This window comes from Aythya marila (assembly GCF_965140915.1).
Source record: "Aythya marila genome assembly, chromosome: 2".
In the NCBI taxonomy this organism is placed as follows: Eukaryota; Metazoa; Chordata; class Aves; order Anseriformes; family Anatidae; genus Aythya; species Aythya marila.
Genome location: NC_139043.1, coordinates 87,177,999 through 87,205,131, shown reverse-complemented (window position 1 = coordinate 87,205,131; position 27,133 = coordinate 87,177,999). Strand labels below are relative to the sequence as shown.

At 42.2% G+C, this 27,133-nt stretch overlaps 1 protein-coding gene across 10 annotated transcripts in view; it reads left to right on the top strand.

Moving 5' to 3' along the window:
* The window catches only part of GRB10 (growth factor receptor bound protein 10), a 150,228-nt gene that overhangs the window by 43,572 nt on the left and 79,523 nt on the right, over positions 1-27,133 (top strand). For all 10 annotated transcript variants that reach the window (XM_082753188.1, XM_082753191.1, XM_082753186.1 and 7 more), the window contains one exon: positions 18,138-18,231. In XM_082753188.1, coding sequence (XP_082609314.1) covers positions 18,138-18,231 — 94 coding nt within the window. The remainder of the gene's footprint in view (positions 1-18,137; positions 18,232-27,133) is intronic.

Below are 27,133 nucleotides of genomic sequence, written 5' to 3'. Positions count from 1 at the left end.
CAAAAAAGATTCAAATCATTCTAATGGTCCAGCTTCTAATGGTCATTTACTATTTACATTACTACTAACAGCAGTGAGGAAACAATCTAGGTATTGCAAGTCAAGTGAAGAAATTACAAGTAAAGAAGCTTAGTTTTGCCTCTTCTTGTTAGTGCTTTATGCTTGTATGCTAGACTAATCTATCTTTTTAATCTTGTTATTATCATTTTATATAAGTAGCCTCTTAGATTTGTATCTTACATTTACCTCTACTGTTTATATATGTTTAAATCTGCAGAATTTACTGCTTTTCTCAGGAGTCTCTTGGTCAGACTCCTGGTGAAGTAAGGCAGGTTTGATGTACATTCACAACTGACGACAGAGTTGACAAATGTGCCTGCTTTATGCCATTCTGTTTTTTTTTCATTCAAATGCGTTCAATTCACATGTTTTCTTTATTTTTAGTAAGTCTTATAACTACGTTCAAAAATTGATTAAGTAACTTACAGGGAAACCTAATGGAATTTATTCAGGCTCTTCGCAAGACTACTTGGCAAGAAAATTTCCCAGCACTTGAATGACAAGAAAATCATCAGTTGTTGTCAGTGTGGATTCACCAAGGGGAAGTCACGCTTAACCAACATGATAAATTTATATGATAAAATGACTGGGCTGGTAGTTGAGGGGAGAGCAGTGAATATTGTTTACCAAGACTCTAATAAAGCTTTCAACACTCTGTCCTGGAAGATAGTCATGTTGAATTTGTTGATGCATGAGCTGGGTAAGCACACAATGAGGTGGAATGAATGAAAACTGTCTGCAAGGTTGGTTACAGAGGGGTGGTGAAGCCTAGTTGGAGGACAGTGGCAAGCAGAGTACCCTGGGGGTCAATACTAGGTCAAATCCTGTTCAGTGTCTTCATTAGTGATCTGGTCTGTGGGGCAAAGCATATCCTAAGCACGTTTCCTCACACAAAACTTGAGGAGTGGCTGACTCACCAGAGGGTCATGCTGCCATCCAGAGGGACCTGGGCAGGCTGGAGAACCGGGCTGACAAGAACCTGATGAAGTTCAACAAGGAGAAGGGAAAAGCCCTGCACCTGGGGGAGGAACAACCCCAGATACCAGGACTTGCTGGGGGCCACCCAGCTGGAAAGCAGACCTGCAGAAAAAGGCCTGGGGTCCTGGTGGGTACCAAGTTGAACATGATCCAGCAGCGTACCCTTGCTGCTAAGCAGTCTAACACTATCCTGACCTGCATTAGGCAAAGTATTGCCAGCAGGTTGAAGGAGGTGATCCCTTGCTTCTGCTGAGGCCACACCTGGAGTGCTATGTCCAGTTCTGGCCCCCCAGTATGAGAAAGACATGGACGTACTGGAAAGAGTCCAAGGAAGGACAATGCAAATGATGAAGAGACGTCTTTTATGAGGAAAGGCTGAGAGAGCTGGGACTGGTCAACCTGGAGAAGGCTCGGGGTGGACACCTTGTCAATGGATATAAATACCCAGAAGGAGACTGCAGTGAAGATGGAGCCGGTCACTTTCTGTGGTGCCCAGAGCCAGTTCAAGAGGCAGTGGACACATGGTAATGCAGGAGGCTCCATCTGAATATCAGGAAGCAATTCTGTACAGTGTGGGCAACTGAGCACTGACAGAAGTTGCCCAAAGAGGTTGTGGACTGTCCCACCTTGGTGCTATTCAAAAGCCTCCTGGACGTGGTCCTGGGCTAGCTGTTGCAGGTGTCCCTCCTTGAGCAGGAGTTTGGAATATGATGAACTCCAGAGACCCTTCCAACCTCAGCCACACTGATTTACTGATGTGAAAGTCAGTAGCAGCGAATCTCTTCAAGTTCTGACTTGTGTGCAACTTTTAAGATGCCACTTCTGGATTCTATAAATAACATGTTGGTAAAAACAAAACAAAAACATTTTCTGGTGTTTTCTCACAAAACTTCATGAGATAACTCTGAAATAATGTTAGCCATTAGTTTAGCTGTCTTGTACCAAACTAAATCCTGTACATTTGTCTCCTATGAATGGTATTTTTTCCCAAAAAAGTAAATATTTAACAAGCTGCTTACCAGCTAGTTATTTTGGATAGCTACAAGTGTTTTCATGTTAGTAACAACTCTCATCATGCAAGAAAGTAATTGATGTACTAATCCTAAGATGGCTTCATACTTCATAAATCTGTGTAAATGTAGGGGAACGGAAGTATTTAAAGTTGGCCTTGCTGAAGTCAACTGGAATTGCTTTAGTGATTGTTGGGGAGGGTTGTTTTTAATGAAGCTTCCTTCTACAGATGTTCTGTACTCCACTTATGAGGAAATAATAACTGCTGGAGATTTTTTTATTATTATTTTTTGAAGAGGAATATCAAATTGCTGTGCATTTGGAGCTGTCACTTTTCAAGAAAATGCTGTGGCTCAGATAATTCTTTGTGTTGCTGTCCATGCCAATTGGCTCTGACAGGCCTTTTTTGTCCTTGGTAAAGAACAGATATAATGTTGTGTTATGCTTAAGTATTTCTAAGAAATATATCTAGATACAGACCTCACTGAAAGTTTTACTCAATAGATTTTTCTTGCCTTACACATTCTAAAGGGAGACTGTGTGATCAAAGGAAGGATATTATTTCATAAGCACTTATGCCATTATTTTTCCAAGCTAAAAAAAAAACACAAAACAAAACACAAAACACACCACCAACAAGCAAACAAACCCCTAGTCCTGCATGAAGTTGTTTGTGAGAGCAACTGCGAGAGCAGAATTTTTCTATTTCTAGAACAAAACTGTGAGTGAAGTTTCCAAATGTTATTGTTGATGTGATGCCTTATGGCAGAGATCACTTTGATTCTGTACTTGCAGACCGTCTAGCTGTAGTGCTGCAGCTGAGTCCTGAACTTAAGCTGCTGATTCAAACACGAAGGGGTAGCCTAAACTCACCCTGGCTTCGGTAGTGGCTGTGCCACTTTGTAAAGTTAGGGGTTAATTTATCATGTCTAACGAAGCACTAGCTATGACTGAAGATGATCTTAACCTGCTTGCCTTGGATCCTTTCTGATATTTTTTTCCAGGTTCTAGTATAATGCAGTGTGAAATACTCTTTTTCAAGTTATTTCTGTGCCATCAAAACTCTGCCATTTAGCAGGTGTCTTCTGTTTCTAGCATTGCAGGTGTGTTCCTGTCATGAAATGGGGCTAGGATCTTACTCATGTTCTTGAAGAATTGGCTTTGCTATTTCAGGATGGAATTTTACCAAATTGATCAGCTTTCGGGAGTCTTTCATGTAGAAGAGGCCCAAGTATTGGTATTATTGGCCTTTCATGCTAGATAGTATTGATATTTTAATCTGAGGCCTTACAATACAATGTTCTCTTTCTTTTCCCAAAAGAACACAAGTGTCCAGCAAAGCTCTCAGGCGCTATTTTAAGATAGCTTTGGCTTGTGTACTACTGGTAAGACCAGCGTGCATGCTTGAAATTCTAGCCTCTATAATGAAAAGACAAGCCCTCGGAAACAGCCCGTGGTTTTGGAGCATGCTTGTCCTTTGCAAACCGAATGTTAAACAATGACTTAAGACTCTACTACACACTGGCTGTAGCTCTTGATGTCTTACACGTTGGCTCAATTTTTTGACATAATTTTGGCAAGTAGGGGGAACCTGGCAATCCTTCATGCTAGAGGCCTAAGCTCTAATAAAGCGCTTTAGTTATTAGCACAAGTAAATAGTTGTCCATTTGTGCTTCATTAATGCATGTTAGTCATACAGTAAATACTGTCATGCTGGCAAGTTCCCCAGAATACTGAATACTTCTGCACAGTTCAGGAGGGGGTTTCTGACAAAGTGGTGTTGGCACCTTGCTTGAAGAAGTTTTTGAACCTATTAGTGCAGGAGAGTGACGGACTATTATTTCAGCTCATGGGGGCTTTTGTAAAACTGATACTTCGGTGGAGGCAAAGAGGTGGTTTTGATTAATTTTACAGTCTTCAGCTATAACTTAGGCAGATTGCTTCGGGGAGTATGAATGAGATGCCTACTTTTCTAATGAAAATAAAAATTCTGCCATAAAATTGTCCAATATTGTGAAATTTAAGCTGCATATTTGCAGAACCTAGCACATAACAGTATGAGGAAATCAAAAGGTAGCACAATGTGAGGTTTGTCTCTGCAGTCATCAGGATTCTTCTCTGATCACAGTGACTTTTTTTTTTTGAAGATGAGAAAGCAGCCTCACCGTGGTAATGGCCCGCTCACTTAGCACCTTCCAATGCAGCCCATCTGGTCAGATGGACTTGGTCCAGTCAGCTTGTGCGATCCTTACCTTCGTCTTCCTTTGGTATGAGTAATTCCTTGGTCCCCCAGATGCTGACACTGTGCTCAGAGACCTGGGAGGCAAATGAGGCAAAGAAAGCATTGATCTTCTGTGTCCTCAGCTGCTGTGTCCCATACACAAGTGAGCACTAACTGGGCTAATCTTAGCCATTCTTTTGCTTTGCTCTTGCTTAGCTTTGGAAGCATTTCTTGTTGTTGTTACTGGCATCCTTTCCTAGCTTCAGCTCTTCTGCTTGGGCAGCCTCTCCATATTGCTTCTGCATGACCTCTTTCAGCTTAGACCATCTTAGCACTTCAGCATTTGAGCTGAGGCAGGAGTTCCCTGTCCGTTCACCTTGGCTTTCTGCCATTCCCCTGTGACTTTCTGCATGCCATTCTTGTGCTTTGAGGAGGCTGTTCTTGGAGATCAGCTTGTTCTCCTGGGCCCCGTGGACCTTCAGGGCAGTCTCCCATGGGAACCTGGCAAAGCACATCCTTGAGCAAGCCAAAAACTGCTTTCCTTCAGTCCAGGACTGAAATTCTGCTAGTAGTCTTGCTCCCTTTGCTTACTTATGTTTCCTTCATCTCAGGACGGTATCAGGCTGCCATCAGCCTCTACCTTCCCCAACCGGTTCTTCTTTGTCCCCTAGTCAGCTTTGCTAGCTTGTTGGTAAAGCTGAGTGCTGCTGGGGTTGCCTTACTGATTGCTTGTGTTGTGGAGTTATTTCCAGCCCGCTCCAGAAATCTTTGCAGCCTGCAACACTCGCTGCACCTGGAACTGCACTGTTTGCTGTGAGTGGGTCAGAAATGGGATATAGTTGGCCTGGCTCCAGTTCCTCCTTATCTCATGCACCTGGCTGTACAAATGGATTTGTTTTGGCCTAGGCAAACAGGTACTCTGAGCTTGCATCCTCTCCAAGATGACGAGTGCTTCTTGGAAACAAGCACTGAGGTGTGAAACAAGGGATGTGCCCCTATGGCAGAAGCAAAAGAGAACCTAAGGGCAATAACCAGTGGCCTAGGTGTCTCCCGGCCCACCTCTGCCCTTTACAGCCTCCCAGCCAAGTGTCTGGTACTCCATCTCCTGTCGTGGCATGTGCCTGCCTTCTCTGGCACAAACCCTCTTTTCTAAAGGTTTACATTCAAGCAGGCTCTCTCTCACATTGCCTCCTCTGAGGACCTGCTGTCAGTCACATCTCCCCAGAATCAGCCTCGGGGTGGTGTGGGGAAGCTCTCCCCTGCTAAGTGGTATGTGAGCTTCCACCCTCAAGGTTTGGAAATTTAAGATAAATAAAAATAAAATAAAAAATTAAAATTCATTGCAGGCTTGGGATTTTTCAAGTCAAATGCTAACTTAAATATTTAAGGTAGTCACTTTGTACTTTTTTGTAGCTTGAGGCATTTGCAGAGCCTGTTCTCTATGGTAGATGTGAATTAAGGCTTCATAGTGCCCGTTTCTCTATTTCAAACCATATGGAAGTGCAGAGCAGCGTGTCCCAAGTTTGATGGGAAGAACACTTTCCTACATACATGGTGATGAAACTTCTGCGTGAAATATTTCCTCTGGCATGAGCAAATTGTCAACCAAGAGTTCTAAGCATGTTCTGAAAAAGACATCTTTTGTGATCTTTTTTTTTTTTTTGTTTTGTTTTTTTTTTTTTTCCGGAGTCCTATATATCCTCAAAATTGTGATAAACTGCTGGCTGTTGAACATGAGTTGGCTGGATGGTTTAGTCACAAACCATAACTGCTATGCTGGAAGAGAGCAGATTGGAAAAATAGTTTTCTGACAGCATATCTTTTAGAGGATGGCTTGCCTTGCAGATTAAAATAAACCTGAACCCACAAGACCAGAAACATTTCATCAGCTGCCCCACTAGCAATATTTTGAAACAGGAATATTGACACAATAACATGCAGTTGGGATGCAAAATTACACACGTACTGTCAGTATTGTGATGAGCTAGTGAACTCCCAAATTTGCCAGAACTAATTTTATTTTTTTAGCTAGATGTAATGACCTTCAGTACAAATATAACCAGAGGTGATTTCTTTCATTTGCAGCTTGCTTCTGAAGCCAAGTTCAAAGTTTTTCTCTTTTCTTCCTCATCCTACAATTTCTTTCTCCCCTTTTTTTATTTAAATCTCTGATTTGCCTTTAATCTCAGCAGGGATCTTCTCCGCTACTTTTATTCCACAGATCTGCATTTTTTGATTGGAAAGAATAGCTGAAAACTAGAGGAAGCAATATAATAAATAGTGACTACTGCAGTAGTTTCTACCCAGAATGCTGGAGCTGATCACCACTCAGCTAAAGCGTGGTAGCTACATATGTGCAAGCTCCTACCCCTTGAACTGCGAAGTAGTTTCCCCACCATCTTAAGCAGTGGTTTCAGGGAAGAAAAAAGGAGATAAAAGGTCTTTTATAGCCACTTTAGCACTGATTCAACAGCAGCTCATCTGATCACACCCCACCTTTCGTGGAAAGCACGCTATAAAGCCATATGACAGAAGCGTTTGTGTGGTTAGTAGCAGTAACATTGCAGCATTGCTGAAAGTGGTGCAATCAAATAGTGCTGTGCGTACACACATGCTAGTTTTATCACTCTGGGACTTCTTAAAATTTTCTTTCAATGTCAAAATCCATGCCCAGTTGGAGACCCTGTGCTTGTCTAGTGCCTGCCTTGTTTTGGTTGGTTTGCTTGATTTATGCACAATGAAGACAGCCGTTGTTAACCACGTCGAATATTGCAATGTATGTTCAGAAGTGCTGTAGAGGTAACTGTTGGATGCATCCTGTAGGCCTCGGCAAAAACCAGAGAGAAGCTGTACAAAATAAGAGGTCACTTGATGTTTATGGTGTGAACAGCTAGTTATAAAACAAAACAAAACCTTCCAAGTGTGAGGAGCTGGTTGACAGTCTCGCTGTTAGCAAGCAATTGTTGCTATGTTTTGTTTTTCCCAAGAGCTGGTTTGTGCAAAAACTGAAGATTAACACTTTGTTTTGGATGTTCCTGGGACAGTCTGCACCTTCACGTGTAGTTGGTTACTACTTAAATGCAAATTGCTGAGCTTTTGAGAATTTTCTTCCTTTAGAGAGTAAGTCACTGGAGGTTTTCTTATAAAGTCATCTTCTCGATGCAGGGTAACTGGTAGAGCTGTCTGCACGTAGCTCTCTTTCCTTAAGAAGGGGAAAACATGGCAGCCACTGCGTTGAGATGCATGTATGTGTATGAATTGACTGTTTGTATGTAGGTGACACTGCAGGATAGTTTGTGTTAGAAATATTGCCCAACCATTGCTAATACTTGGGAGCAGTGACTTTATGATGTCTAACAAAGCATCACTCACTGTAGAAGATTCTTTGGGAAAATTGTTTTGATCGGTAGTGTGAAAGATATTGTAATTTCACTTTCTTAAAACTCTGAAGGTGAAACGAGATTCAAAGATAATGAAAGGAAGAAATGCAGCAGTGTATGCATGTTACTTTGTAAGTTACGAAATATCTTTTTCTGAAGGCTTGCAAAGCGACCTATTACTGCAATACAAGCAGTACAAAAGAACTATGCTATTTTTTTGAAGTACCCATGTAGTGTAGATTATTTCTTACAGTCTGTAATTTTATTTGCATAAATTACATTACTGAACTGCTCTCAAAGTGTGGAACCCTGCCATCTGGTTAGCAGGAGAGTGCAATGGTCTGTCCCAACATGAGATCTGATGCTGGATAGTTAATCATGAAAAGACATGATTGTTGTGGTTTAGAGATGTCTGTGGATTTTATTTTTTTTAATAGGTTATGGAGCTCTCAACTGATCTGATACACACACATACCTGTATGTATCTCTACCCCCTTACTAAGGTTCTTAAATACCTTCTTTTTATAAGACTTACCAAGATGCGTAGAGTTAGTTCTGCATCTAATTGAAGGCAAGCTACCTGAACTCTAAACATCCTTGTCAGAAGCGGGCAGTTAGCTCAGGGGTGGATCGCACCCTGTAGCAGATAAAAGGTTCTTTATCTATGCAAAAAGGTCAGTATCATTGGGATCAGATGTGCGATTGGATGGGCCAGCCATTTCTAGGCCTAGTTAATTACTTAGCTAGTGCCAAGGATCACTCTTCAGGGAAAGAAGGGAGGGATATGAAACACACCCTAAATTGCAGCAATTGAGCAAATTGGTTGGAAAGTAGAGAAATAAAGGCCATGCCAGTGGTAGCTGAAGGAAGTAAGAATAGCAGAGTAGTCTTGTATGTCAAGTTCTTCAGTGCGGCATTGATGGAAATTCATCAAGTTTGAAAACTGAAGAACCAAAAGATAATTTAATTAGCACTCTAAGAGTTATTCTGTTAGCTGGTGTCTGGTGAACTTAAATGGTCTCTGTGATCCTGGTGGCACTTCCCTCCGTGGGAGGTTTATTGTTTTATCAGCTCTGTCAAGGGCTGTGGAGAATTGTCTTCGCCTATTGTCTTCACCTACCCTAAGGGCCCTTTCAAACCTTCAGTTGACACCTGAGCCATCAGAAAGACAAAAAGGAGCAGTACTATTGCCTTTAAGAAAACAGACCCAAATTCAGATAGCATAAATTCCTTTGTTTTGTGCTTTGTGCTACTGCCATTCTTTTGTCCGAGTTTCAGTGCTCTTGGGTTTTCAGGGATGCATAGTTATGAGGGAGCATGCACTTAAACATGATGTAGGTTATCTGGCTGTAGCTGCTGCTTCCCAGAGTGTAAAGATTTAAATGCCTGTCCTTAAAGAGCCTGTGCTTATATGAAAATAGTGGTTCCTACGACCTAAGTAGAATCTTCCCTTCCTTTTTCTCCTCCCTCCTCCCCTCCCCTGGCCCAAGACACAGAAATGCGTTTCCCTGCCGCCAAATCTCAGGGTCCACCGGGTCATCTTTTCAAGCGTCGAGCCTCCCAAGGTTAATGCAGGGCATCGTCAGCCGGAGCTGGGACAGACTGTCCGAGGCTGTTCGCAGAACATTTCCCTTCCACTTTGTGCGAGGGTGCTTTCCAAACCTGGCTCCCACAGGCAGTATTCTTAGAAGCAGCTGGCTAGCAGCACTGCTCTAATCAGAGCTCTCGTGGACTCGATGCCAAGTGGAACAGGCAAGCTACCTTGTGTCTCACAGGTCTGATGAGCATGGGGAGGGCAGCAGGTTGAAAGTGGTCAAATACCACATGCCTTCTTTCTGCGTGCTACAAATTACTCTAAAAGAATACGTGAAGGTTTTTTTTTCTCCTTAAAGTTTTCAAAATTATTATTTTTTTTTAGAGACTTTCTCAGAATGGACAGGTATGTTAGCAGGTGTGTGACAAGCTGAAAGTTTCCGTAGCACCTGGGCACAGTTATTCCCATCTTTTCATCTTTCTGATGAGGAACATGATGACGATGTGCTGAAAAGTGCTGACCACTTTTGATGCACTTCAGAAACTTGGGCAAAGCATAGGAAGCTAGCCAGTTCACGAAACCTTGCTAGGGGGGAAGGTTTACAGGCAGCAACACTTATGTGTGTAACACACTTCTGTCTTAAATAGCAGCAGTTCGGTAGTGGAGTGATGCTGAACTCACTGAAATGCCTCTTTAAAAACAAGAGGAATATGACATCTTACTGTAGTTGATTTTATACTTTGAGTAACAAAACTCCATTGATGTAATTTCTATGGGTAAACACAATTCTCTTATAGCAAATAGCTCTTTCAGGAATTGTTGGTGGGGTCAATATTGACAAAGAGCTTGGAACATGCAGTAAAATAGGGTTTCAGTAGCTTTGTCAGCGGCAGTCCCTTGCCAGTAAGAGTGGCTTGCTTTGGAGGCCAGACTAACTTGCAGATAAGTACAAGCTAAATATTCATTATCAGGACCTACAGACACTGATAGAAAAAACATATTTTCCATATAAGCATGTAATTTTCCACTGTGAAGATCTCAAACCATTGCCATTTCCTAATATAAACTTCATTTATTCGGTGGTGGAAATGGAAAGGAACTGAAAAAGGAAGCAAAAAGACAACAGAAGGTAAACGCTTCATTTTTGTGATCGCTTTTCTAGCTACAGACAGCTCTAAGAAGTGATTGCTTTCACTGACAATCTTGTGCATTTCTTTCATTTCTATATTTCAAGACTTTATTTTAGCTGTAAACTATGTAAACTGTCTCTAACAGCCAGAGTGGTTTTAGACTCATTAAAAATAGAACAAAGCTTTTAGCATTTCCAAGCCTGTCAGTTGGATTCACTTCTTGCTAGCTGATTAAAAGACAGCAACCATGATGCACTGTATTTCTTTTACCATAATAAATGACACCCTGGTCCAAAGAGTGCTCACTGGAATATGCTATCCATTTTCTCTGTGCAGAGAACCAGGAGACAGCTAAATTATTGCAGAAGCGGTTAGTTTGTACTAAAAGAGAACTGTTCTAATGAGAAAAACTTAATTTGATGCAGCTTTGCCAAATTATAGGTGCAACGCTGTTGCAAACCCTGGATAACACGTTTTGCCAAGACCAGCCTGTAGAAGCAGAGTCTGCAAAGCCTAGCACGTATGCATGCTGCACAAGTGCCTTGCTGAAGCTGTCAGCAGTGTGTCAATAGTGTGCTAACTCCAGCCTTACTGGAGAAAAGTCTTTTATGAATAAACTGCGACTGCCAAATGCTGTTGGGAGGTTGCTAATCGTGGTCCAGTTCATGCCACAGCAGATTCTTTTTTTTCTGGGGGGCTGAAGAGCCAGTTTTCCTGAAAAACAGTATCTTTTGGTGTGAAACAATACTGCTCTGGTAGCAGTTGTAGTGCAGGTAATGGCAAGACTCGTAACTGGTGCTACTCCTTAAAATAAATCTGAAACACCTTCAGAAAATTACTTTCTGGCTCAGCTCTACCAGTATGTTGTATAACTGTATCAGCTCATGTATTAAAGAAAGCTTTTTTATTTTCTTATCGTAGAAGAAACGCTTCACTGATTTGGGGCATGCACACTGTGGGTTTAGGTGCTGACAGGCTCCAAAGCCCCAGGTTTTGCTGACTTGAAGGACTTTCCGGGCAGTGGGTTATTAAAACCCAGAAGGGGGTCGGGAGAGAAGTTCTTCCAAGGACAGATTGGCAAGCCTTCCTGCCTTCCCGTGTATCATGGGATGTAATATAATTCCTCTGATCACAACTTCATTTAACAAATTCCCTGCCGCTGCAGAGACACAGACCATGGACGCAGGTCTGTCTGTCTCTCGTTTTCTTTCTTTCCTGTCTAATTCCTGGTGTGCGGCGTTTCTCGTAGCTTTTGCACTTGTGTACGACAAGCTGTGAAGTCTGGTGAGGCTGTACAAACACGCGAGCAGCGGTAGCTCTGTGCACGCTGTCAGCTTCTTGCATGCTTTCCGTGATTTGCAGCGGCTACGCGCGGAGGTGCCATGGTGTGTCAGGTGGAGCCCAGCAAGGAACGTGCCGCTAGCTTTGCTACTGGGATCATCCAAAACCAGGCTTCTGCATTGCTCGTCCTCTAGGGTTATCGCTGTCAGTCTTCAGAGAGGTTTTGTAAAGTCAGGAGAATGCCAGCAGTTAGTGGTTTTGCTACTTCAGGAGAGAGCCTGACTTCTGACAGAGCTAAGTGGCTTTATTTTAAGCCCTTGTTTGTACAAGCTCTCTTAGCAATGGGAATGTTAAAATTTTAGGTTCACAGTTACTCTGTTGGCTCACTGAGCCTTTCGCTTGGCTCTTACCTAGCCAAATGACTATAGTTAAGAGACAGGAAACCTACTTACAGCTCTTTAATTATGTAATATGTGGGTTGTCTGTGCTTTAAAGTTTTTTTTTGCCTGGTGTGCAAAGCTTTTTTATTTTTTTCTTTATTTCTGTTGCATGTTAAGCACTGACCCAGAGAAGATGTGATCGGAGCTCTAGGAAGAGACAGCAGACAATATGCTTGAGTAAACTCGAATCGCTTGCAAAGCAGTGACTTTGGACAAACCTGAGAGCAGCCTTGCTGTTCCCTAAGAGCTGTACTTGTGACAAATTTCCTCAAGCTCTGGAGTGTCAGTGGCAAGGCAGGCTGAAAATACGTTGTACCAAACAGCTATCTGCCTGGGGACTGCGCTGCTGTGTTTAGCTGTGAAGAAGCCTGGTGACTTGCAGCTTTTAAGAAAGGAGCATCATGTGCGTTACCAGCTAATCTCAGCTGTGGGGTCTGGGTTAGAGCTTTGTGGGGTTAGGACTGGCTCTGTCAGGTGGATTTTTTACTGTAATAGTGTGCATGCTTGCCTTCAGAGGGCTAAGAGTAAAACTGAGTGATAGAACAGAAACTCTGTTTGTGGCTGCAGACTGTAATTGACTCTGTACTCCCCTCTGTACATCTAATGCTTTATGTAGAGCTGCAACACCATGACATAAAAAAAGAAGCATACCTTAGAAAAAGTGCAACGCTACTTCACTTTCACAAAAATAGTTTTATTTGGGAAGTGAAGAATTACCTGAAGCAGTCCTCAGAAGAAATGCTGCTTTATCTGTTTATTGCCTACTGAAACTACAGAAGCGTGTTATGAATGGCAATAGTGGGACAGATAAAGAAATGTTCATCTACCTTTGTGTCCTTTGGCTAAGAGGAACAAGTTGCAGATATGAAGAATGTGTGATTTCTTCAAGTCTCCCCTTCGTGCTTCTGGGCTTCCTGAGCCAGGAGCTGGGTCCATGCTTTAGCAGCCCTTGGTAGACTCTTCTTGAGTGAATTTTAATAATTGCTTTTGCTTGAAAACTTCACAGTAGTTTCCTCTGTCTGTGCTAGCAGAAATTAATTCTGCTTTGCACAAGTTGCCTGAACAGAGTAAAGCTAAGGTGGCTCAAGTAATGACCTGGCTAATCTTCTGTTTACGCTCGGCTAGTTTCAAAACATCTACTTTGGTGTGATAAAGTCGCATCACCAGGTAGGCAGCGAGCTACTGTGGCTGTAGGAGTGCTTGTGTGCAAACTGAGCCCTATCTGTGTTGACAGTCTCTTGAACCGCGTTGGGACCCGTCAGCATGTCTGACTTGACTTTGTTGTGCTGGACGGTGTACAAACATCAGAAGTATGTCATGATCTTAATTTGTCGCTGTGGGATTGCTGGCATGGGCATGCGTGACTCTTGCTCAATTGAACCTTTTGTTCAGGGGCATGGCTGTGTGGGTTTGCAGACAGCTACAGTAAATCCAAAACCGGGGACTGTCGTCTTGGTGGTCTGGACATCCACGGTCTGGATGTAGTCCCAGGAGCTTCCGAGAAGCTGTGTTACCGCTGGTGTAGCTTTCCTTAATCTCTTGAACTTCCAGCTACTGCTTAAGTAAAAAAAAAAAAAAAAAAGTCTTCAGGAAAGGGGGATTTCCGGACTTCTAGAGAAAGCTACTCTATCTCAGCTAAATTCAGGTCCCTTTTTTTTTTTTTTTTTTTTTTTGCAAAGAAGGGGGAGAAGGGAAGTGTGGATGATACTTCATTATTTGTACTTTTGGGTCTACTTCCTCCTATCTAAGCCCTGTTTACCAGTAAAATTAGCCTGAATGATGAGATAACCTTTACTGGAGGAACCAGGATGAGAGGAGCAGCAATATACTGGTCAGCCAAAAAACGTCTCGTACTGATAAATGCTATCCCAAGCAAACACGGAGCTAAGCTGCAGGCAGGAATGGTATCACTCGGAGCCAAGGCAGCGATTAGAGAGCACTTATGCAGGCAGCAGTTACTGTAGTATACAGTTGACCTGTTCTCTGATTTAAATACCAGATTTAGTGTTTTCTTTGATAACTGAAACACTTATCATGCTAGCTTAAATTGCAGCAAACATTATGTCAAAGTTGAAGGAGTGTACCTTGAAAGGCTTGGTTATAGATTGAAAAATTAATCCAGATTGTCTGGGTTACTGATACACAGAGATAATGCTCTCTATGAATGGACTTTGCCTCTTGGTATGATGCAGCCATGGAGCTTTTTGCATCAGAAAATATAGGCTTGCAAAAGGACACTGAAATCTAACCTGTAATGCCAGTGTGTTTGGCTATATAAAATGTTAACTGCTTGAAGAGACTCTATAAAAATAAACCCTGCTTCAGATCATTCTAACACTCTTGCTAGTCACTTGATTAAATCATCCTTGGTTACAGATGCTGACTGATAGAGAAAATAGTACATGCAAGCAACTTAGTGAGGGCTAATGCCTCAACAGGCTTCTAAAAATACTGTAATAGCTGGATGGTACAGTAAGCTAAGTAACGTGCTTTGATTTCATATTGAGTGTGTTTATTGGAAGAGAAGAGGGACCTGGGGATTAAACTGTGGAGAAAACACATGACTTATTGGGAGCCCTGTTTCAGCAAGGGGCACGGTGATGGGCCAAAGCAGGTGCCCACTTTGCTGAGGGCCTCAGCCCCGACCTTGTGCCTGACAATAAGGCCGAGCCGGGGCTGCACCATGGCAGCTTGGCACGGAGCAATTATATAACTTTTTTTTTTTTTTCTTTTTTCCCTTTAACCTTGTTCCTGTGTCTATCTGATTGCTGCTGCAGTTGGCGAGGCGCCATTGTTTGTCTTTGAACAACTGGCATAAATAGATTCTGGAGGGTCATGTGAAACTACCGTGAGCTCTTTAACATCGCGCCGTGCTTACCTTTCCTCGGCTGCCCGCATTGCTGCAGCAGGTGTGGTTTTGTTTATGCAGGCCGGCCACTGTACTTTAGCAACGGGGCTGTGCTGGCCCTTAGCGCCCCGAGGAAACCTTTTGCTCCATGCTTGGCTTGAGTTGCAGGCAGGCTCTGCAGACGTGAGCAGGGCTTTGCACCTCCTCAGACAGGCAGGGGCGTCGCATCCCAGGTTTAGCAACTGGAACTGCTGCCTCTGGAAAGGTTGCTGCAGGATATGGTGACGCTGGCTTGAGCGTTGTGAATAAGGCCTGTGCTTCTCACTTCTTGTGGTGCAGCTCTAAGGTTACACCGGAGAGGGTGTATCCTATTCGTGTGACTTACTGGCAATTGCTAGTTAAAAATCTGTTTTAACTGAAGAGTTGTAGGTTTGCATCCAGCTGTAGGTCTTCATATCTGAAATAAGGTCTTACCAGTTAACAGTTCGTGTGTGGTGCTGTGAGAAACCCCAGAGATGCATCTCAGCCACATCTCGCCTCCATTACAGTAGGAACTTCCCCTTCCCGTAGGGACTTTGATGTGTTGGGACAGCTGTAAACACATCAGGTGTGCAACAAATAGCTTACAACTGCTTTTCTTGTTCAACCTTTACTTCCCTTGGGTTGACCTGTTGCTCTTCTTTGCCATGGGACAAAACACAACTGCATCTGTGCATTAGAAATCTTTGCTTGTTTGTGGGAGGGGGAACCAAGGGTGCTCAACTGCATCAACATCTGCGGGGTTTTAATGACCTGAAAAACATTTGAGATGTTGAGTTTCACAGGGAAAGTGCACGAAGAAAAACTGTGTTGAGAGGATGTTCTTCTTTATTCTTAGTGCCTGGGATGTCCAGCTCTCAGCCTTTGTACCAGGTGTGAAATACCTGAGGAGCAGTCAGCTTCAGCTTTGAGTTTTGACTGAAACTTTTCCTAGATAAGTTTTTCTTCCCCACTATTGACCTTGGAGCCTTTGAAAGTATTACTTTAAACTTCTGGGGGTACAGGCTCCTTTGGTATGTGATTTCTGCTTCCTGCAGTTACCGTGTCATAATGTAAGTCCCAGCTTTTTTGTCTGAAACTTAAAATTGAGATATTCTGGTCCAGGTCAGTGCTGACTGTGTGGTAGCCCAGAGAAAATGAGAGATGTGAAAGGGAGCACTGAAGGGAGGAGGTAGCCAACACAGAGTCAGAAGGCTTAGTGGTCTCCATTGTATCTGGCATAGGTAGACAAATATGTGTATCTTATCATATTACTACCTGGACAAGCTGGAAATGTGGGCCCATGTGAACCTAATGAGGTTCAGCAAGTCCAAGAGCAAACTTCTGCGCCTGTGTTGGGGCAATTCCAGACATGAGCACAGATGGGGAGAAGAGCTCATTGGGAGCAGCCCTGCAGAGAAGGACTTGGGGGTTCTGGTGGACAAAAAGCTCGACATGAGCCAGCAGTGAGTGCTTGCAGCCCAGAAGGCCAACTGTGTCCTGGGCTACATCAACAGAGGGATGGCCAGCAGGGCGGGTGAGGTGGTTGTCCCCTTCTCCTCTGCCCTTGTGAGGCCCCAACTGGACTGCTGTGTATAGGTCTGGGGCCCCCAGCACAAGAAAGATGTGGGGCTATTAGAGTGGGTCCAGAGGAGGGCCATGAGGATGATCAGAGGGCTGGAGCACCTCTCATGCGAAGAAAAGCTGAGAGCTGGGGATGTTCAGCCTGGAGAAGAGAAGGATCAAGAGTAACCTTATTGCAGCTTTTCAATACTTAAAGGGGGCTTATAAAAAAGATACAGAGCAACTTTTTGCTCAGGCATATAATGATGTGACAAGGAGTAATGGATTTAAACTAAAAGAAGGTAGATTTAGATTAAATACAAGGTAAAAGTTCTTTACTCTGAGGGTGGTGAGGCACTGGCACAGGTTGCCTAGAGAAGCTGTGAATGCCCCATCCCTGGAGGTGCTCAAGGGCAGGCTGGAATGGGCTTTGGGTCTGGTGGGAGATGTCCCTGCCCATGGCAAGGGGTTGAAACTGGGTGGTCTGTAAGGTTGCTTCCTATCCAAGCTGTTCTATGATATATTTATTTGTAAAAACCTCTCTTAGTCATGCCACCATTGGCAGTTCTTGTCTTAGGAGTGCCTGGGGGCTCCTGAACTGGTACGATTTTAAGCATTAGCTTATATTCCGTAAGCTGGTAAAGTTGTGCTTCACTCACAGTTGCACGTAGTTGAAGTCCTGTTTGCTGAGTCCACATCATTGGTCTGCCATAATTGTCATTTGCCGTGAAGGTGGTTCCTTTGCTTTGACAGGCATGCTATTATGTATTTACATGCTATTTATGTATTTATTTCACACTTTGGGCACAGTAGGAAAGTGTATGAAGTCATGTATATCACTGTAGCATAGTCTGTTATGCAGCCAACTTCATGTGCTTGCTTCTGTTTGTCCATACCTGCCCTTAATCGGTATATGCAGAGGTATACCAACTTTGTAAGCCTGTGTACTAGCTCTAAATTTCCTTCTCATATTCATATTTCTGAAACTTGGTGTGACTTATCTTGCTTTTTTTATTTACTTTTTTTTTTGTTTATATTTCAGTTTTCTTGCTTTCTCCTAGCCTTCTCTTCTGGCAAGATCTGTGAGAAACCATGGTATTTTAGACTTAGCCAAATTCAGTGTGTGTTAAAACTTCTTGAAACCTGATCTTGTGAGAGTTCTAGTATGAAAAAAATTCAGGTTGGCATCCAGAACCATGGATGTTTAGATAAACTGAACTTCTGGTTCCTCTTGAGGTTTGGTAGTTCACTACTGAATCCGTTTCAGTCCAGTTAATTAGTTACAAACCCCTAAGCCACAGCCTTGGAATTAAAGAAAACAAAGCCCCAAGCTTCCACATAATTTGATTCAAGAAGAAACTTTTGTTGAACTAGGAAATGCATTTATATTACTATTTCCCAGTTTGAAACGTAAAATTGATATCCATCCAGATCAGCCAGCAACATAGTCATTTATTCTGGATTCACGCTGCCTGTATTAATGTGGCAGTCTAGTGTCCCCCGATACGCACAAATCTTATTTTTTTCCTTCCCATTCTCCAACATTGGTTTCTCCTTTTAGAGGTATGGCAGAGATTTTTCTCCTGTCAATGTTTTTGGCTCTGCACAACGTAGCTTACAGGGAGTACAGAGTGCCTGTTTTTGACGAGATTTTTCTGCTCTTCTCTTCTCAGGACAATGTAGATCAGACTTCTGCTCATGGTCGGCGGGATCTGGTGGAACCAGGTTTCCAAGAACCATCTAATCGCATCTCCCTAAATCACCAAGGTAAGAAACAGTGGGTACAAATCCAGTCTCCTTGGGGGAAAGCCAGAGTGCTGTGGATGCAGAGGTAGTTTTTCCTCCATGTTGCAGTTTGTCCTTGTTAAAAAAAATTACTGGACCAAAAGTTCTGGATTGTTGGAGTAGGAGAGCTGAAGATGTAGTTGTTTGGTGTTTTTTTTTTTGTTTTTTTTTTTTTTTTGTCACAACTATCCTGTGAGCTGTGGATGAAGATGGCTAAGAACCTGTGGTGAACCTGAAGTCTTGTAGCCCAAATTAGGACTGTCAGCCTGGGCAGAAGGAATATCCTCCTCTTTTTAGGGGAGGAAGAGTGGAGTCCTGAAATTTAATTCAACATTTGCAATGTTAACATTACACTTTAAAAACTTTAACCAGGTGTAAAAATGGTTCAGGGCTCTGGCTCAACTCTTTACTTCTGCAACAAAAGAATGTTTACTTGCTTTGCATGATGGAAATCACCTCATGCAGGGGCAAGGCAGTCTTGAACTAGATGTTGTAAAGCTGATGCCTTGAGATGTGCAAATGCTGGGGCAGATTTACATGGGTGACTTCTGAAGCTTTCTTTGAATGTCCCCCATTCATCAGGGAACACATTCGCTGTGGTTTAAGTTCATTGGATGAAGTGACAGTAGTTGTGGCTGCTGCTTATGCAGTCTGAATAGATATTGAAAAGATAGGGAGTATTGCATTTTGATGGCTGAGTGGTAACTTTGCAGCCTAACATCTACCTAACAGGTCAATACTTCATTTTCAAGTCCTTCTTTTCCCCTAGCAATGTTACAGCACTGAAAGAATCCATATGGGGTCACCTGGTGTGTGGCTCTGCCTCAGCTACATTGAGGCGGCGGATGTGTCTAGGCAAAATGGTCCAAACTAATTTTCAAAGCAGGTATCTTTACAGAGAATGCTTTTTGTAGGGGTATTGTCAGTTAAAGGCCTGTTTCTACAGTAGGACTCAATCAATGTTTTTCCCTGTAGTTTCTGAAGTAGAGTTCACCTTTGCAGCCACAGGCTGTGTTGATATTTTTGTTAGCCGACTGACAGCAATCAAATCCAGTATTTCTCAAATCTTACTGATTTTATTGCTGAAGTAGGTATCTAGCACATTTTTAATCTTCCCTGCCCCTGTGACTATAAAATGCTGTTATGTAAGTGGCACAGGCTAAGAAAAGAAATCTGCACGTCCAGTGGTGGCCTCTAATGCTGCGTTTGGCTGTAGCGCTTCATCTTTTCCCAGTGCTGAAGGGAAACAAAGTGTTTTACAGCAATGATAGCTATTCTTTCAATATCTTTTTGAAAATGGAAGTGTAATGTTATGGCATGTCCCATTTGTTTGTTCAGTCCAAGTACAAGCTTCTACCTTGTTTTACAGTCTATGAAATACACGTTCTCGTCCAATAACTTGGGAGTACAGCTATTTTAACAGCTGCCCCATAGTCCAGTAACCCATTAATGAATAGTACATAGGAAAATGTAACGTGAAGAACTTCAGAGGGATTTGTGACATGGTGTGAACTAGTTCCAATGCAGCGATATTAGACTAGATTATTAAAGTGGGGTTTTATGTTCTGTGGCAGTTTGTTTTTTTGTTGTTGTTTTTTTTTTTTAATTCCTACAATAAATTGTGTTATCCGTTAATTTCTGTTAAAACGTTGCTGACGCTGGTTTAGATGAAAAACCGAAGAGTAAAGCTGTATCCAAAAGTAACTTGCAGCATTTTGATAAGTTTATCTATGCTTTATGGTACATGTGGATTACGCTGATGATAAAGATATTTGCAACAGACTGTGGCCAGTTTTGCTTCCAGTTATATACAATATTACTTGCTGAGCTCAGCTTATACTGACTAGCGGATCTAAAGCTTTTATTCCTGCATTTCGCAACAGTTTTAAGGAAAGCCAATAGGCCTGCAACAAAGCAGGTTTAATGCATATTTAACTTGAGCAGAAATTCTGGAATGTTTACAACTGACTAAAATATCTGATGTGTTAAGTACCCCTGCCCCCCCCCCCTCCAGCCTTTTTCCCTTTGGTGTGTTGTGTCTGAACTACTGCAGCTGAACTTTGAGCAACCATACTTGTTATGTTTTTTTGTGTGTTTTTTTTTTTTTTTTTTTTTGTGTATACACTTCCAATTCATACCTGACCACCTTGCTCAGTGAGCACAGCAGATTTGCCAGTTTCTGTTGAACATTAACCTACAGCTCTTTGCTTTTCTCTCGGAAAGCTTTGGTACAAGCACTTACAATTCTGAACCAGACCCTGCTTTCCACGGCCTGCAAAAATGGTGATTAGCTTCCTTTGAGGTATCTCAATCTCTTCAACACAAACTGGAAAAAGAGCATGCAAGTGGAGACTGAGATATCCCTGCCAACTGTCCCCATGTGAATAAGCTCTTTCTTGAGAAGGGTATTTCAAGTACACGTTTCCTGCTGAATCACTCTTTTACACAAGCAGTTGCTGTATAACTATTCAGCTTTTTATTTTAAAAGAATATCTTGTAATGATTTGGGAGCAGAGAATACTACTTGTAAAGCAAGGAGTCTTAAAATATGCAGGTTTCATATAAAACAAATGTAGGAGACGTTGAGTGCAGATGGAATAGTATTTTTTCCTATGAATAGGTTAATAACTGCTTTTGTGTAGATATGCTAATAACACACGTTAACAATAAGTATTTATATATATATAAGCCATTATTTAGTATTCACTTACAAGTCATTTTGCCAGCTGGATAAGTTTCATAAAAGTACTAAACCTGAGAAGAACAGGAAGTAGGATTTCTTACCTATATTCTCCAAATCTACTTCATAAATGAAATGCAAGGGAAAAGAAAGAAAACTTCATCCGGTAGAACAGTGCTAATACTCAGTGAAGTAAAGAAGCAGGTGTGCTTCAGCTACCTATTGAAAGTCCTGTTTGTCTACCACAAAGTACAAAAGCCAGGATTTTGGCAGTTAATAGACAGCAAGTCAAGTACTTCTTGAGCAGTCACTCCAGATGCTGTAGTAAAGCCGAGAGCATGGAGAAGAAACATGTCTAAACTATGGGGCACATCCTAAAGAATTAGGGAAAGAGGTGAGGAAATGATCAAAGCAATTATTTACCATCTTTCAAAACACAATGAGAAAGAGGAAGTAAAAGCATGCTTAGAGGCGCAGCTCTTGTGTGTTTGGTGTTATTTTTTTTTTTCTTCCCCCAGCAGGAGTGTGGAGATGAAGCCTAGTCAGCCACGTATCAGTTCTGTAAAATGTGCAGTACTCACAAATGTTTCGTATTTTACAGTGGCGGGGTTCCTTGCAGCATTTGTATGCTGTCCAATAGGGAGGGCAATGATCTGGGGACCGTAATGATGATTTCAGTCCAAATGCTTGCATTCACACTGAGATACTGCTTTGAGGTCTTTATTAGAGGCGATCAGCTCCAGCACTCATTCCTTCTGCCCCCGCACACCCAAGGGGTGCTGCCGGTTCTCCTCTCTGCCTAAGCACCTCTATAGTTCAGCCTCCGCTCCCCTTGATTGAGTGCACCACTGTAGGGTACCACAGGAGTTGATCTTCAATGTGTCTTGTTAGCAAGATAAGGTTGCTTCACCGATTTCCCTACGCTACCTAGGAGTAGCCTTGCTGTATGAAATATGATAGCAAAATACAGCATGCTACAGAAAACTAGATAAGCAACTGGATTTATTTATTCTCAGACTTCATGGGGGCTTAACCTGCAGGCTGTGCTGCTGCCATTTCTCTTCTCGCTCCGTGCTTCTGGGCTTTTCTTCCTTGAGCTCATTCTCATTTGTTTCTCTAACAAGCAGTAAATAATGCCAACTTCAGTCCCAGCTTATGGGCAGTACTTTTTATTAATACTTGACATGCTTTTTAGAGGTAGTGTAGCTACTTATTCAAACTTTGGAAGTCAGGCATAAATAAGATGCATTCTGTCACCTTAACTTTTAATGGAAGTATTCGACATGCAGTTCTGGCACTTTCTTTATGTGTTTACTTGTAGAGATGATTGTTGGTGTCTGTACAAATGTGTTTTGTCGTGGGTCTGTAATGAAAGATTCATCTCCCTTTTATATCTGCATTCGTGCTTTCAGTAGCTGTCTCAGCTATTGTTGGGCTCGATGCTTTTTGTTCCAGGAGTTCCCAGAGGGAGCTGAGCTGAACACTGCTGTACCTCTGGCTCCGCAGCCAGATGGCTTCAGCAGCAGAAAGAAAACAGTGAGATGAGTTGTTATAGCCAACAGCAGTCCTTTGTCAACAGCCAGCTCATCCTTTGGTCTTTTTTGGCTGGTCCTGGTAGGAAATCTTGCCTACAGTGAGATGGTGAAGATGCTGTGGTTGTAGATCAGTTGGCTTTAGGCTTCCCTGGTGTTATGCCTGTACAGACCACTTGTTCCCACTGAGCAGTGCTGTCTTCTCTTGAGGCAGATGCTCTCCTCTCCCTCGCTGGCTTGGAACTGAGAGGTAACTTCTACGGAGGTGATAGAAGCCTGATGGTGGGATGTGCCTTTGTAGCACACTGCTTGGGTCCAGAAAATACAAGGCTATGTGAATGCACAAGAAATTTTGAGTGAGTATGGGCTTAAATGAGGTAGTACAATGACTAAGGTTTAACCCAGGGAAATAACATTCTGTAGCCCTTTTTCTCCAGCAGTACTATTGTTATTTGCTTTAAATGTCTTGCCTTTTGCATCTGCCTGATGATAGGCACGTGAGGTTGAGGCAGTTTTGTTGTTAGCTTTTTAACTAAAGAATGTGTTTAGTAACCACTGGTGCTACCTCTGGTATGCTTCAGTCATGGGATCCCAGTGGGATGAATCAGTTATTTGGTGTATCAGGACTAACCCATGTTTTTGCAGAATCCAGCTGGTACTGAATGGAAAATGTAGAATGAAATACAGATAGTTTTGTTTGTATTGCAAAGACAATACCGAAAGCTGCCAGACATTCATGAATTCTCATGTATTGTATAAATGTTTTCGTCATTGTCCAGCCTTAGAAAAAAACACCATTACTGCCAAAAAGATTTACACTAACTACCATTACACACAGAACTGAGCCTGCACTTCCTGCCTAGCTCATTACAGTACCTTTGTCTTATTTTAGAGAAGGCTTCTATTGTATTTTGTGATGAATCTTGTTAGCACAGTTTCTAGGAGGGCGCCCAGAATAGCTGTGGAGAAGTTTAACTTTCCTAATTATATTAGTTCCCAAACCCTTGGGCTGACAGAACTCTGAAAAAAATTGAAAAGATGAAAAGAAGACAAAGGAGGTTGTTTTTTAGTACAGATAGCTTGACGCAGAACTCTGAAGTTACAGAAAGACAAATTTGACCAGCTGATTGAGTACAGCAGGAAAACTCTGTATATATAAGAGCTGCTAATGATGATTGAGTGAAATCAGTGAAATGAGAAGAAACAGGCCAAGTACAGTTTAAAATGCTTGCATGTTCATAGAAACGTATTTTCAGATGACTGATGGATTTTCTTTTATGTTTCATTAACTAGGGATTAACTGTTGCTTTCTTAGCTGTAAAAGAAGGGAGAAAGACTTCACATTAACCTGTAAGAGTTTTAATATCAAGTTTGCAAATCTTTTGTTTTGGATATATTTAAAATTGAGAGTATTCCCTGAAGCCACCTGATGAGAGTGTTTTTAAAAACAAACAAAAACCGGAAAAAAAACAACCTCAAATCTCACAGTTGGCAGACATAGGATTTTAAACATGTTTTATAATTTATCATGGTTCTATGTTTTCTATTTACATGACCATCAAGGTAAATTCATAAGCTTTAAGCCTATTTTCGATTATGATTTATGAAAAATTATAAAGTTATTACTACATTTGCAATTAAATTCTTGACATGTTGGAGGAGAGAGAGTCTCTAGGCTTGTAGTGGTTGCACTGGGGGAGCAGGTGGAGCTGGGCTGAGGCTGAGGAGTTGCGTTCCTTACCTCAGATAATCCATGACACTATCCCAGGCCCTAGGGGAATGAAGCTGCATGGATTTTATGGCTGAGAAGGTGTTTTTTTCATCCTGAAGATAGAGGGATGGTGTTCCTACACTTTCTCTTTCAAGATTTCTGTCTCCAGTTATCCCTGGGGGGGATTCACAAGGTGTGAACTTAGGAGTGATTAGAAGCTCATTTCTTGTTACTCTTGCTCAATTCCTGCCTGAGGCTTTGGGAGGGGAGGATGTAAATTTGGCATCTGGATACTGTGATTCTGGTGCTCCTGTCTAGATGTTTCTCAGTGTGAGAGGGTGCTTACTTCCCTTACCCCTTGTGTGGATGTATTTGAGAACATGTTAGCTTGACACTTGTACAAGCCTAAAGTATGCTAGTGATGACTAAGATCACTGCAAATGCTGTAATTTGTTTAATAGCGTCTCCCTCTAAAATAAAATTTCCTTTTTCATTCTCTTTTGTCCTTAATTAAGGGATGTGCATTTCCTGCTACCACTGAAGTGGAGCTAAGGCCACCTGCCAGAGCAGTCATAATTTTGCATCCCTCAGCCAGGTTACAGCTAAGTAACACAAGGGATGGTACATGGACATGCTCTTTTTGTGTGTGGGGGGGGTGCACTCTGGGGCATCTTGTGGAGAAATTTCCTTGTGTGCTGCAGCTATTGCAGGACTGATGACTGCCTGTTTTTGGGGGGTGGTCAGGGAGGGCTTGGGGCACCGCTAAGTGCATGGGTGTGCCGGCCTCTTCTGTCTGCAAAAGGCAAATGTTCAAGTAAGGCACTTGTTTGCTGTCAGCACATTTCCCGTGAGGTACATCAGCTGAGAGCAGCGAGTGGTGCCGTCACCCTCACGGATGGTTCCAGTGCCCATGCTGCTCCTCCAGTAGTGTTACGGTGGCTGGCTGCTGGCTTGTCTCCCTGTAGGCCTCGCTGTGCACTCGGGTTAGCAGGAGAACAACTACACAGCACCTTGCATAAGCTGTGAGGTGCCCTGAGAAAAGCAATTGGGAAGTCCTTCCTGGAGAGGACTCTTTGTTCGGGCTTCTCATTTCCCTCTTCAGGCTCCCAAGCAGTGATGACTGACAGGAACTCTTCCTTCCATCTTGTCTTAAGAAATCGCTTTTGCCCCAGTGTAGGCTGATAGTCAAACCTGAGCAAGGTTAAATTGAGATGCTTTATTGTCAGCGTTGAATATTGACCAAGGATTTGTTCTTGTGGGTCATTAAAGCATGAGCCTTAGAAACCAGCAGTCCACCTCAGTGATGGACAGGAAGCCAGTACCCGTATGTAGCGTGTGATCTCCAGAGTCCTGTGCTTCTGATGGAAATGGTGTGCTTGGGGAAACCTAGATGCTAGATGGAAACCAGGATCTCACGGTCTACTTATGGTGAGGTGCTTCTCCCAGGTACCTGGCTCAGCTCATTTCTTATGCTCTTACCTCATTTTTTCTTAAATTTGCTTTTATTTATTTATTTATTCTACGTGAGTAAATGAGCTCCAAATCCTAGTGTGTGCTCTCTCCTGTGTAAATCTATTCATGCAGCAACTTACATCATCCCCATCCTTTCTGTAAGCAAATTAGTAAAGCAGCTGAGTACAATAGATTTCAATATTTTTTTATTGTCTTACATGCTGATTTATTTACTGTCCAACAGGTAGGGGGAGACTTGTGGTCTCAGGTTGTCCTCTACTTCCTAGGTGGCTTATTTGTTCAATTTGAGTTAATGGTCCATAATTGAGCTGAGTGATCTGAAATGTCCTCTTCTAATTTAATCACTGTAAGTTAACTGTAAAACCTTGAGATGAGCTCATATGTTTTCTGGAATAATTTTATTGCCTTTAGTTATGTTTTATTTGTTTTCTTTTGTAATCTGACTAAATTTGTACTGTCAAGATGCTAAGGGGAATGGAAGGATGGAAAGCAATACTACCAGTGAAAAGGCTGCTCTTGTGATAGATTCCGGATGAATTAGCATGGCTGAGCTGAATTCTTCTCTGTGCTATTCTCCCATCTTCCTGCACGACCTTGGGTTCTGGTTAGTTTTCCCTGTTAGGGCTGTGTGTTTTAAGTGTATTTTGCTTTATGTAAGAACTTTTTGAACCTTTCAGTGAAGGTGTCATAGCCAAATGTCAAAACATGTCTGTGGACACTTAAATTGTCTCAGTATAATGAGCTTTCCAGCTAGGAAGGTTGATTTATTATGTAGCCTACTTTTTAATCATGCCATAACAAAGGCAGTTGTTCAGTAAAGTGTCTTTCTAGCATCATAATATTGACTTCAAATTCTGACACTTTAACCAAAATCAAATCCTAAATTGCAAAGGTGATTTGACATGTAAAGAGGGAGGGTATATTTAAAGATGGAAACAATCTTTGTCACTGTAGTTCTGCTGTCTGTTATGATATAGTGTTTAAATATATATATAGTAAAGCATAAGTACCTCTGATTTTGAAATAAAAGTGCTATGTCACAATGCAAGGTCAGCTTTAATGGAGAAAGAACTGTTGTTCAATACTTGATTATGTGAAAAGCTCTTAGATGCTAATCTGATTTCATGACTGTTGTGTTCAAGTCTGAAATAAAGATATTCTGCTTATTTCAACTGTTAAGCGCATCAGCTCTAAGTAAATGGGAATTTGATTGCAATTTATCTGCATTACATGTGATGTTTGAAATTCCTGTGACCAAAGAGGGAAGTATTTTTTTGTAAATTTCTGTCTGCTTTGGTGAAATCAGGAAATTGGTATTGAGAGCACAGTGTTTCTGTGCTATCATAAGGCAACGGGAAAACAGCCCTCCCCCCGCCCCAAATACCCAGTCCTATGAAAGTTATTTTTAAGAACATAATAACAGCGGTGTGGCAAAGTAGAGGAAGTTGTTGTGCCAGAAACTACTCCCTGAATTCTTGAAACCGACTA